This window comes from Sarcophilus harrisii, chromosome 5 (assembly GCF_902635505.1).
Source record: "Sarcophilus harrisii chromosome 5, mSarHar1.11, whole genome shotgun sequence".
In the NCBI taxonomy this organism is placed as follows: Eukaryota; Metazoa; Chordata; class Mammalia; order Dasyuromorphia; family Dasyuridae; genus Sarcophilus; species Sarcophilus harrisii.
Window position 1 is genome coordinate 221,396,480 of NC_045430.1, and position 14,063 is coordinate 221,410,542.

The following is a 14,063-nucleotide window of genomic DNA, read 5'->3' on the forward strand; positions in this document are numbered from 1 at the left end:
CCTTCTTAAATGTTACTGAAATCCCTAACTTCAACTCTGTAAGTCTTCTGTGCCTAGATCTCTAGTGCTTTTTCCGATGGTACCATATTGCCTCTTAAAAATGTCATCCTTGAATTGATTGTGGCACCATAATTATTGTTTTTTAAATAGTCTTTTATTTACAGATTATATGTATGGGTAACTTTACAGCATTAACAATTGCCAAACCTCTTGTTCCAATTTTTCACCTCTTACCTCCCCACCCTCTCCCCCAGATGGCAGGATGACCAGTAGATGTTAAATATATTAAAGTATAAATTAGATACACAATAAGTATACATGACCAAACTGTTATTTTGCTGTACAAAAAAGAATCAGACTGAAATATTGTACAATTAGCTTGTGAAGGAAATCAAAAATGCAGGTGGGCATAAATATAGGAATTGGGAATTCAATGTAATGGTTTTTAGTCATCTCCCAGAGTTCTTTTTCTGGGTGTAGCTGGTTCAGTTCATTACTGCTCCATTGGAAATGATTTGGTTGATCTCATTGCTGAGGATGGCCAGTTCCATCAGAACTGGCACCATAATTGTTAAGGATTTGGATTCTTTGTGAATACATAGAAAAATAGACCATAGCTTTGCCTGAAAATTAAAAATTCTGTATTCTTTGCCATTTGAACTAGGAAAAAAGTCCCAAATTATATCTGAACCCCAAATATGATCCTTTTAGACTATGGGGACTTATTGGGTTGAGAACTTTACTAGATGATCATACTTTTATTTGCTTGGAAATATTGCTCTTCATGGTATTTCTAGGTTTAATCAATATTAATATTAAAGTTTGTTTACAATTTGATCTCTTATGAAACAATTCACTGAAAGATGGTACTGCATATAGAAATGTGAAACTAAAGAAACCAAGAAAATGAATATGAAAGCGAATGGGCGGGGGGGGGGGGGGAGTACAAAGACAGACCATATCCAATTTTCTGCCATGTGAATTCCTTCAAAGACACAGGATCTTTAGTTTTTCGGATGTTGACAATTAGTATAGTTTTGTCTAAACAAGTTGGTTTGGTATTTGAAACCAAAAGATTTCACCAAAGTGAAAAGAAAGCCCAGGTCATTACCAAGTTGAACATAAAATAAAACAAATGGCTGGGTCTTTTTATCCGTCTTCTCCTGTGCTAACATTAGATAAGGTGGTTTGAATTAGAGCCTTATATGAAAACCAGGGTGGTTTGTAAATTCAAGCAGTAATTAAGAAAGTCTTTAGCTGGATTACAGTTACATCTTAAAATGTCAAATAAGAAACATTAGCCAGCTGGCAATTGATTCAGAATATGCATGGGATCTAGGAGGGAAAGGAACCCAAGTAGACCCCCATTCATTTCCTAATTAGTGAGAATCCTTTAATTCCCAATTCCCAAATTAATCTCACTATCTTTTTACCTTTCTTTTCCTGAAAGGGAGTTCCCCAATTTCAAGTAGCACTCATTTCAATCACGTCTCTTGACCTTAACGGTTTCTTAGTTCCTCACTTAATTCCTTCATTGTTATTTCTTTCTTATCCATCATGCCTCCTTTCCCTTTGGCTTTTGTTTTTTCCTTCTGTCCTTGGTTCTGCTTCTTTTACTGTCCCAGTGTCTTCTTTCTCTTTGGATACAAAGCCTGATTTTTGCCTTTTTCTTTAGGTTTATACATGGGCCAAATTTTTATGCTTTTATGTTTAATCATAATAAAAGCCTTGATTTCTTGGCCTTGGGACATTATATCTTTTTGTTGTTTTTTTTGTTTTTTTTTTTTTTTTTCAATTTATCCCTCACCTTGAACTGTACTGTTTTGTTTATCTTGGGAGATCTGAAGGTTAAGATTTTTTTTTTTTACCTTCATGACAATGATAACAATACTTATTTATCAAACAACCGCTGTGTGTAAAGCTCTTTATTGGAGGAGTTAAAAAGACATGTCCCCTACACTCATGTGCTATCACTCTGTGAACACTCTGAAGAAGAATATTCAATAAAAAGATAATATATTTGAAAAGTTATACTTTCCAAAGCAGCATGATTATTCCAGTGAATGGGTTGAGAAACTCCTCTTGGGTTGATTACCAACAGATAAAGTATTATTTATAAAAAGAAACAAGTGGAAATTGAACCCAAAATTATCTGTACACAGTTGGTGCCTAATTATTGTTTATTTTATTGAATTGACTCTTCCATTGCCAGGTGCTTTATATCTTGTTTGACCTACTTGGAGTATGTTGGATTTCTAAGGAGTGATCCTTAAAGACTATTTAATCATTATGCCTATACTTCCAATAACTGTAGAGTTTCTGTAACACCTCCCCCCCCCCCCAATTTTTTCTCCGTAGTCATGCTTAGTAAGATAAACATTTGTCATACATTTCTACTTTTGAATATGCCATTTTTTCAAACTTATAATGTATATGCATGACAAATAAGATACTATTACATGTAATTATAAAGCTTTATCAGAGATGAATAAATATAGAAATATACTGAGAAACAGGATCTTAAGACATAAATCCCCATTCATATTGTGGCACCCTGATAATTCAAAATGCCAATCAACCTCTACTTAGCTGACTTTTGGCTTCTTGGTCATCCATGTGTGAAATCTTCTGTCTTTAAAAATTCTAGACTAGCAAATTAGAAGAACAAAGAATAGTTTACTTCTCAGATCTATGGAGAAGGAAGGAATCTGTAGCCAAAGAAGAAGTGAGTGCATTATTCAACACCAAATAGATAATTGTGATTATATTAAATTAAAAAGTTTTTGTACAAACAAAACTAATGCAGACAAGATTAGAAGGGAAGCAATAAACTGGGAAAACATTTTTACATTCAAAGATTCTGATAAAGGCCTCATTTCTAACATATATAGAGAATTGACTCAAATTTATAAGAATTCAAGCCATTTTCCAATTGATTAATGATCAAAGGATATGAACAGACAATTTTCAATGAAGAAATTAAAACCATTTCTAGTTATATGAAAAAAATGCTCTAAATCACTATTGATAAGAGAAATGCAAATTAAGACAGCTCTGACGTACTACTACACACCTCTCAGATTGGCTAAGAGAGCAGGAAAAGATAATGATAATTGTTGGAAGGAATGTGGGAAAACTAGGATTGTTGGTGGAGTTGCCAACTGATCCAACCATTCTGGAGAGCAGTTTGGAACTTAAAAAAGAATCCCCCCCCCCAAAAAAAAAAAATTCCCAGCTTAAACAGCTATATTTTTTCCTCCTTTATTAATTGACATACCACTCCAGGAATCCCATTCTTCATCTGTTCAACCATTCCTTTGACTCTAGTAATTTCTCTCTCTCTCTCTAGTCCACTTACGAATTGGAATTTATTTTATTCATTGATCAGAAGAGAAGGACCTCAAAGAATATGCAGCCCATATATTTTCTTCTCATGTAAGAGAAGAAAACCTTCTGGTGTAACTAGGGTTTAATATCTCTCAGTGTTCTACAGCCCAACTTCTTAAACTGGGGTTTGCAACTCCACAAGGGGTCTCATAATTTAATGTGGTGGTTGCAAAATTATTTTATATATATATATATATATATATATATATATATATATATATATATATAAAGAGGGGGGGGTAAGAATTTCTCAAAAGGGATCATGAATAGATAAAGTTTAAGAAGTTCTTCTCTAGAGCAAGGATTGGCAAACTACAACTTTATTTTAAAAAGTAAATTCTTCTTAATTTGAAGACTATACAAAATCAGAATGAAGGCCAGTTTATCAACTTTGGCTCTAGAGGCCTTTCCTTCCTTTTTTTCTTATCAATAATTATGTTAAATAGCTGCCTTACTGAAATAGGCAATTCTAATAGTTTGATAACTTCTACCCCATACCTCAGACCAGCCCATTTGTATCCTTATTCTCTCCTTCCCCCCCCCCCCAAATCACTTTAAAACATATTTTTAAAACTCTGGACAGAAGAGTTTTAAACTTAATGATCTCCTCTCATTCAGATAGTTAGAAATTATGTCATCTCTGTATTAATTTGTTTGAAAATCCTTCAAGCCCAAGTAATTCTATCTTCTATCTACTGCTTATAGGTGGTTTTTGAAGTCACATCCTCCTCCTCATCATCATCATTGTCATCAGAATGAATAGGCCATTTGTGAGCTTTTCTAAGTATAGAACATAGCATAAAACTGTCTTTTGGGTACCATTTTCAATTCAATTCAAGCTGCAGAATTTCCTTATAGCTAAAGCTTCAGGCTTCATGGGGAGAATGTATCTTCATAGTGAGAGATGAAAAGAACCATCAGCTCTGCAGCCTGTTTTTGATTGCTCAGAATTTGATAACTAACCTATCAAAAGAGCCCACAGTTGCTAATGTAGCATCAGTACCAAGATCAGTGTTTTAATTAAAGTTTTATGATTAATGTTAATTCATTGATTTCATGCAGGCACTTTCTGTTGTTCATGTCTTTAGGAAGATTAATTTATGACTTTTTAAGTGAAAATAATCAGTGCTTTAGGCAAATATGCTATTCTATCATATTTAAGGATTCTGCTTAGACTAGTAGTATAAATGGTCCAGATTCCATTAAAGCAGGACCAGGGAGAGATAATGAAGAATATTCAATTAATCACTGTCATATCAGAAGATGATGCTGAAATTTACATGGGTTTTTCCTGGCTAAATACATACCCAACTACATTTCATACTTTATTGAAAATGTTTTTAAACCTCTTTCATCTTAGGCCATATTGATGGCAACTCTGAATGTGCAGAAGATGAAATTGCTCCTTTCAGTGGGTGAAAAAGTGGCTTTGTGGACCTCCTTAAGTTATTTTCTTCCCTACTCTCCCCCCCAAAAAAGTCCAGAATATGAAAATCTAGCCATGTTGTATGTATGCACTGATGTGAAAGGCTGAGCAATATATACTGCAGCTAAATTTTTTTCTCATTGATAAATGAAGCAATATATTTTGTTTTATTGCTTAATTCTCTTTCCCTGCCCTATTTTAAAGGCAAAAATTAGTGAATGTCTTCCTTTCTGGCACAAAATTGTTTTACTTTATCATCACTGATCTTATTGTAAATTCATAAAAGCATCTAGAGATTTGATAGTAAATTAAAAATGTTTCCAAACAATAATGTTTACTTGGGATGATATACCATTTTATTGCAGAAAAAGATAAGAGTTTGAAATTTCTCTATGATTCTGATTTATTTTCCTCTCCCGAGGTTACTGCAAGTGAATTAAGTAGCTTATCCTCCTGGTCTTTGGTAAAGGTATAGTGTGCATGAAAATAGTGCTTAGTCTACAGAACTTCCTCATTCTGAAATCAGAAGAAGCACATCCTCTGAAGAGTGTTAGCTGCTGACATACACAACTCTACAGCCAGTGCTTTAAGGGTCTGCCTGTTGCATTTTTAATCATAAACGAGTCTAGACTTAAATCTTTCATAACTGAACTCGTATTGTAATCCATTACGTGTGCTCCAAGTTAGCTCGTGTCTCTGGCATTGTGGTGGCAGCTGGATAAAATTTTTGTTTTGCTTGTTTAGAATTGAATTGTAGCCTCTTAAAGCTGGCAATTATCACCCAAGTGCAGGCAGCCAAAATCCCGATATTTCCCTACAGCATTGCATTGAGATTTCAGACCCCATTGTTACCTGAAGCAGAGTAGCCAATGTAGCCACCCAGAGAGAGAGAGAGAGAGAGAGAGAGAGAGAGAGAGAGAGAGATATTGATGGACCAGTTGTTGAAGGAGAATCATCACCTATCTTGTGGGAAGTTGTGAGAAGATTGCATGTGTTAAGGGAAAAGATGGTTCTAATTTTTTGAAAATATCTTAAAGACAAAGTAGAGAGAATGACAAGAAATTAAGGTTGAAATGTACTTTATTTTCTCTGTTCCAGAAACTCTAAACCAATCTATGTACTTTGATTTTCAGGCAAAGTAGAAAAAATGCCAGCTCTGTATCTCAAGATTCCTGGGAACAGAACTATTCTCCTGGAGAAGGCTTCCAGAGTGCAAAGGAGAATCCCAGATACTCCAGCTATCAGGGCTCAAGAAATGGCTACATGGGAGGGCATGGATTCAATGCCAGGGTGATGTTGGAAACCCAGGAACTTCTTCGCCAGGAACAGAGGCGGAAAGAACAGCAGCTGAAAAAAAAGCCTCCTTCTGATGGACCTAACAACTATGACTCATACAAGAAAGTCCAGGACCCTAATTATGGCCCTCCCAAAGGTCCTTTCCGGCAAGATGTGCCCCCCTCCCCATCTCAGGTAGCCAGGTTAAACAGATTGCAAACCCCAGAAAAAGGAAGACCATTTTATTCTTGAGTGGGTGAGGGGGCATATACCTCCATGCAATGCAATAAAGGAACATTTTCCTATGAACTTGTATTTGGGAAAGTTTTTAAAAAACTTGATGGTACTATGGAATCTCTCTGTTGTCTGAATCAGTGCCTTTAGTGATATGGGCAAAGGAGTGGTGGGCCTTAATGTCTTTGCCACTGTCTCAAGTGTTATTTTCATGGAAGGATTTTCCCTCGCCAATTGACAATCGTCCTGTTAAGTACGCTAAGCATCTCCCCTGGGTATTGACCATCTTTGCCCAGTCCATTAGCTGTCAATGACTCATTATTAGGGTTTGCAGCAATGTGTTCTACTCTGCAGTGGGTTTTTATTACAACAGACTATCCAGCCTTGCAGAATAAAACGAACCTGGAATTGGGGATGGTATTTCTCTATCTTTCTTTCTTTTAATTCCTCTTGGGAGACAGGTGAGCCCAAAAGAACAAGATCTACCAGAAATTTCAGCTTTAAGCTATTTCTAAGTGAGATCATTTATGGTACTTTTTGATCAATATTTAAGTATTGAAATACGGTTTTCCCTTCTTCATCTAATATTCTTTTCAAGACAAATCTCCTTTATTCTAATTCAAAAACAAAAATCACACTGTGACACTTTTCAATTATGGTAAGGCTCCTTTTACATTTGTTTTATATCACCTAGAATCTTATCAAGAAGGAAAGCATCGAAGACCACATATATTTATAAATACAAGTTCCCAATCAAATCCATAGTGACAGTTTGCTTTTTCACTGTCATTTATCATAAGGAAAGAGGACAACAGGGATGGGATGTTGGAGGAGGGGCAGCCACATCTGCTTTCAAATGCATTTTGTTGTATGAAAAAGGTATTGGGAAAAGAAGGAGAAAGAACTCTCCCAGAATGTGTTCAGAGTCCAATATATGATGATAAGTACTTTAATTAGTTTTTGTTTTGACAGGTCTGGGAGGGGAGGACCAAGAGCAGGACAAAGAAATCAGATAGTCACTTTGGAGATCTAAAAGCTAATTTGTTTTCTACCTTTTTTTTTCTGAAGTCTTGTTATAATTGACATTTGGTCTGTAGTTCCTTATTTAAGAAAAATCTATATTGTGATACCACATTTAAATTTTTTTTTACACGGATGAAGAAAATAAAGGATATGCCGAAGGAAATTGTCATAGATCCTACCAAATCCACATCAGTGTCCAAAAATGAAATCACAAAAACAACACGATTGCTCTTAATAAGCATCATTTTTCATGTGTACAATGAGCAGGAGAATCTCTAATGCAACAGTTGTTTTTATATTTGTGGGTCTGATCTTCATGTATGTAAAACAGAGCTGGGTTGCTAAAGTGCCTGCAAATCCTGATGTAAAGGAAGGGGAAGCTTGAGGTTAAAGCTCAGCATATCATGTACAAAAAATGAAAAAGGGGAGGATAAAAAGCAGAATCATGTATTGTGGAATCTAAAATATGCCTATTTTTTTTACTGGCACATTTTATTTTTGTGGCTTTCCCCCTCCCTCCCGCTCCCCAAACCTATGTGAAACTATGTGAAGCCAGCTTCATGTACCTGTGTCTTTTATGCCTAATTGTTAATGGTTTTGTTTGTTAATAATGTGCGACAGTGTTTAAAAGGTGTCACTAATGTAAGTACGGTGACAGCAGCTCTTTCACACAGCCATTGTGCTCTTGTGGGAAACAGCTTTCCCTGTACATATGAGACTTATAATAAAAGGCTTATTTCTGTTCCTTTGTAGTACTTGTAATATTCTTGTAGAACCTGCTTAGCTTGTTTTACATACACATATTATACATATATATGTAGCAAACACACGTATGAAATAGATGTTTTTGTTTAATATTGTACAGAACTGAAAATAGCCAGTGTCACTCAGCATGCAAATCTGGAAACACGCCATCATTTGCCCACTTGAGCTCCACTGAAGGTAAAGTGACAGCAACAAGGGAAGAGAATGTCAGGGAAATCCCTGGGGGAAATGAGGACTCAATGAAGAAGCCTGAAGATATTTTCCCCCAGAAGGATCCTCCATAATTTTTCCCCTAAAATAATTGAACAGAAAATTAATTATACAGCATTTCCAACTCTTTTCATTCCTCTTTAGCACTCAATAGTGTGAACTTAAAGAAAAGCCCTCATTCTAAGCCAGGATGATGTCTACTTGCCCATTGAAAGTGAGAACAATGTAATTTCTTAGACAAGGTTATCTGATTCATTTATATTTGCACAGTGCTTTGAAAATGAAAAGGGCAGCCTAAATTTTAGTCATATTATGATGAGCTGTCTCCTGTACACACACGGATAGGGTCCCCACCAGTGGGAGAGCTTTGCACAAATCTACAGTATGAGTCCTTGTAATCCTGTGCTTGAATCAGTCGGTTGCCATAGCATTGGGTATCCTGTCACAAATTCTAACTTCTCTCACTATAGCATTAATGGGAAGGGTATGGCATGTCAGGTAAATAAAAACTGTTTAACTTTCACATACTTGGTATAATTAGAAAAAGCTCATAAAAAAATCTAGATTTGCCCATTCATCTTAATTTTTTTAAAAATTGTTTATTTAACTGTCACTGATGAGCAAAAAGGTAATTTTGAAGTTGATGGAGAACTCTATTAGACATGACTTCTTAAAGTACAACTGACTCTTTGAATTGCGTTGTCCTGAGCAGTGAACATAGAACAGAGATGGCATATTCTATGAACCCATCATTCCTGAATCTTTTATTTTTGGCCAGAAAGATCTTCTTCAGTAAAACTGAGGTGCAATCTTAGGGTGGGTTAGATAGAGATGAGAGTGTTTCAGGTATTCACAAGACCTGCTCTGCTTGTTGGATCCTCCAATGAGAAAGTCTATTGTTAAGCCCTGCTGGCAAGGAAGAGAATTAAGACTCTTCTAATCTTAAAAACTCTAAACCTAAGAACAATTTTGATTGATGACTCCCTGATTGACCAAGTAGTCATAACTAGTTCTGCAGAGTCCTTCAACTTGGCCATATTTTGGATCCTAAATGTAAAAAATAGCAGAAGAGAACCCTGTGGTCCTCATTAAGGGAAAGGAACAAAAGCTACTCAGGCTTATGTAGGAAGGAAAGATAAGCCTCATGGGAGCATTCCTCATCACTAGGATCATTAAAGGCTCTTACTTTTTTTTTTTTTTTTTTTTAAAGGCTCTTACTTTTGATCAAAATTCAAAACCCTGGCACCAAAGGCAGCTCAGAATTTTAAGAGATAAGGACCACACCAGGCTAGAAAAGATACTTAAGACCCTTATTATCACTGTCTAGAAAGTCAGATATTAAAAAAAAAAAAAAAAAAAAAAAACCTACCTCAGGTAAGTTGTAACAGTAGCAGTCACCTGTATCATATTTGGATTTAGAAATTACAAATTCAATGGCTCAATAACTTGGTCCATTAGTGAGAATAATCAGTCATGGAGATGGAAAGACTCATTTTGCAAAAGGAAAAAATGAGGGAAGGGGAAGGGAACAAACATTTATTATATACCAACTATATGGCAAAAACTGTGTTAATTGCTTTTCAAATATTTTCTTATTTAATCAAGAAATCAGATGATTATAAATAGAGCAAGATGCTCCACCCCAGTATTCTTAATAGTGATTCCCCCAGTCAAGTGTTGGATTGCATTTTTAAAGGTGAAAAAGCCAATGTCAATAGAGTATCTCAAGTATTACATTGTCTTTATCAAGGCCACATGCCTTCCATGCTTCCTCAGTGCCATCATTTATCTCAGTATTGAATGATCACCTAGTAGAATGTTATAGCTGGAAGAATCTGAACACTCATTTAATCTTCATTATTCAGATGAAGTAACTGATGTTAATTAAGAGAGTCAGGGGTGCCCACTGTACTTCCATTGCAGAACTGATTGTTGGAGAGAGACTCAGGTTTATGGCAGACTTCCTAGTCTCTAGGACTCATTTGTTCCTGAGTGGCTTTCTTCATTTCTGTGTTGCTTTTCATTCTGCTGGGAAGTCTTATACCAGACTGTATCATCAGCTAACAGACTGATTTCTGGGGCAAAGAGAACATAAAAAAGTAGAAATAATAACTAGGTCATAAGATCATTGAAATCTATACACTTGATGGCATCTTTCAAGTGCTTTCCTAGAAGATAAGGGACTTAGTCAGTTGTGTCCAATTTTTCATGACTCCATTTGAGATTTTCTTGGCAAAGACTATAGAATAGATTGCCTGTATTTCCTTGTTCAGTTTATTTTACAGATGAGGAAACTGAGGCAAATAGGATTAAGTGACTTGCCCAGGGTAGCATAGCTAGGGAGTGTCTGAGCACAGATTTGAACTCAGGAAGCTGAGCCTCCCTAACTCCAGGCCTAGGGGATTTGACAGCTATAAAGATAAGATAACAGCTAGTTAGAAGCATTGATAAGACTAATCTATTTCTCCTGGATACTGTATATAAATGAGACATATACATATTATAACTATAAACTTTATTTAAAAATTTCTAAGATTTACAACAAAATGATCATTATTTTTGTCTGACAGTGTGTTTCTGAAACATCACAAGCCCCTAGTATAACGCTATCAGATGACAACCTGGTGTTAAATCATAAGGTATCTGGTTCTTTAATGTTTGGATATCTGTCTCCTCCTGTGAATTCATGAAGTCTACCTGTCTACTTACAGCTTGACCATATAATGAAAATCTGCTCTTTGGATATTAACACAATGCCCCATAATTGTAAATGTTCATTAAAAAGGCAGGGATGATTTCTGTGGTACTTGACAGGTAAGGAGATGCTCTTTTCTAACTTTGGAAACCGGATAACCTCTTAATTTAGAAGCTAATATTAACTTTCACAAGTCAGAAAATGTGAGAGACAGATGCTTTAATGGAAAATGACCTTCAGCTTGTGACTAATGATTAGCTCCAAAAGCAGTTTGATCTAAATATACTCTTAGAATAAGTTAGAATAAGAATAAGTTGAGGTTGAAAGACTGGGTAAAAGGGGGAAATTCTAGGTGCTCATGTCCTCCTATCACTCAACAGAGATTTCCTGAAAAATAGAATGCAGATTTCTCAATGTAATTTGAGTTAAAGAACTTCACTGTAGTGAGGGAAACTATCTCAGAATGCATCCATAGCAGGGGTCCTAAAACTACGGCCTGTGGGCCAGATATGGCAGCTGAGGACATTTATCCCCCTCACCCAGGGCTATGAAGTTTCTTTATTTAAAGGCCCACAAAACAAAGTTTTTGTTTTTACTATAGTCTGGCCCTCCAACAGTCTGAGGGACAGTGATGGCCCCCTATTTAAAAAGTTTGAGGACCCTTATAAAGTAATCCTTTTATAAGGTAAATAATCTCCTAATAGCAACAGATACAAAGAAAAATTCCATTTCAAATAACTGTGGATAATATAAAATATTTGGGAGTCTATCTGCCAAGGCAAAGTCAGGAACTATATGAGCCCAACTACAAAATACTTTCCACACAAGTAAAGTCAAATCTAATCTATTGGAAAACTATCAGTTTCTCACGGGTAGTCCAAGTGAATATAATAAAAATGACAATAGTACCTAAATTAATCTACTTATTCAGTGCCATATCAACCAAACTCTCAAGAAATTATTTTACACATCTAGAAAAAATAATAACAAAGTTCAACTGGAAGAACAAAAGGTCAAGAATTTCAAGGGAAATAATGGAAAAAAAAATGCAAATGAAGATGGCCCTGCTGTGCCAGACCTAAAACTATATTACAAAACAACAGTCATCAAAACCATTTGGTACTGGCTAAGAAATAGAGCAGCTGACAGTGGAATAAATTTAGTTTCACAGGACAAAATAGTCAATGACTATAGCAATCCAGTATTTGATAAACCCAAAGATCCCAACTTTTGGGATAAGAACTCACTATTCGACAAAAACTGCTGGGAAAATTGGAAACTAGTATGGCAGAAACTAGGCACTGACCCACACCTAACACTATTCTGATTATATTATGTTAGGTTTTTGTACAAACAAAACTAATGCAGACAAGATTAGAAGGGAAGCAATAAACTGGGAAAACATTTTTAAAGGTTCTGATAAAGGCTTCTAAAATATAGAGAACACTGACTCAAATTTATAAGGATTCAAGCTATTGTCCAATTGATTAATGGTCAAGGGATATGAACAGACAATTTTCAGATAAAGAAATTAAAGCCATTCCTAGTCATATGAAAAGGTGCTCCAAATCATTATTGATCAAGACATGCAAATTAAGACAACTCTGAGATATTACTACATACCTCTCTGATTGACAAGGATAACAGGAAAAGATAATGACAAATGTTGGAGGGGATGTGGGAAAACTGGGACACTGATACATTTTTGGTAGAATTGTGAACGAATCCAACCATTCTGGAGAGCAATTTGGAACTATGTTCAAAAAGTTATCAAACTGTGCATACCCTTTGACCCAGCAGTGTTAATACTGGGCTTGTATCCCAAAGAGATACTAGAGAAGGGAAAGGAACCCACACGTGCAAAAATGTTTGTGGCAGCCCTGTTTGTAGTGGCAAGAAACTGCAACCTGAGTGAATGCCCATCAACTGGAGAATGGCTGAATAAATTATGGTATATGAATGTTATGGAATATTATTGTTCTGTAAGAAATGACCAACAGGATGATTTCAGAAAGGACTAGAGAGACTTACATGAACTGATGCTAAGTGAAAGAAGCAGAATCAGGAGATCATTATACATGGCAACTGATAGATGTGGCTGTCTTCATCATTGAGATGATTCCAATGATCTTGTGATGAAGAGAGCCTTCTACACCCAGAGAGAGAACCTTAGGAACTGAATGTGGGTCACAACATAGCATTTTCACTCTTTTTGTTATTGTTTTCTGATTTTTCTTATGCAGCAAGATAATTGTATAAATATCTATGCATATATTGGATTTAACATATATTTTTACCATGTTTAACATATATTGGACAACTTGCCCTCTGGGGGGGGGTGGAGTAGGAGAAGGGGGTGGGAATTGGAACACAAGGTTTTATAAGGGTAAATTTGAAAGATTATCCATGCATATATTTTAAAAATAAAAAGCTTTAATAAATTTTTAAAAATCACTACCAAATCCCTCCCCCTAATCTATCTGTTTAGATATTTATATACAAGCAGTTTATGACTTTCAAGTGGACTTACGTTCCTATGGTTCATTTTTTTGTGGGAAGTTTGTAGTTAAGAATTTATTTCCCATAGAAAGAATGATAGGTTCCCAAGCTAGCCCAGAAAGATCTGCAAATAGATCTACAAATTATTGTCCTAATGCTACAGAAATCAAATCACCATATGAACAATATATCTATGGAAATAAACATTCTGAATGAAAATCTGGGACTCCAGGAAAACTTCTTCCTGTTATCCCTCAACCCCACTTCTCACATGACATGGAGCCTCTAGCTCCAAGTGACTGGTGGTGGTTCCAGAATTTTGGAACTCTAATCAAAGACAAGGGAGGTAAATTGATGAGTGGCAGGGACAGGGTTTCTTAAGAGCACAAATATGGACTTTATGAATGAAAAACTGAAAACAAGAGTCAGTTCATTAAAAATAATAGCTAATAATGTTTATATAGTGATTAACTATACTCTAGACACTGTGTTACGCATTTTATGATTATATTCTCATTTGATCTCCCAACAAATATAGGAGATAAATGA

The 14,063-nt window shown here is 35.6% G+C and overlaps 1 protein-coding gene across 19 annotated transcripts in view; it reads left to right on the forward strand.

Moving 5' to 3' along the window:
* PARD3 (par-3 family cell polarity regulator) overlaps positions 1-8,090 on the forward strand; it is a 670,322-nt gene extending 662,232 nt beyond the window's left edge. For all 19 annotated transcript variants that reach the window (XM_031939686.1, XM_031939702.1, XM_031939690.1 and 16 more), the window contains one exon: positions 5,947-8,090. In XM_031939686.1, coding sequence (XP_031795546.1) covers positions 5,947-6,340 — 394 coding nt within the window. In that variant the 3' untranslated portion in view covers positions 6,341-8,090. The remainder of the gene's footprint in view (positions 1-5,946) is intronic.
* The last annotated feature ends 5,973 nt before the right edge of the window (positions 8,091-14,063 follow it).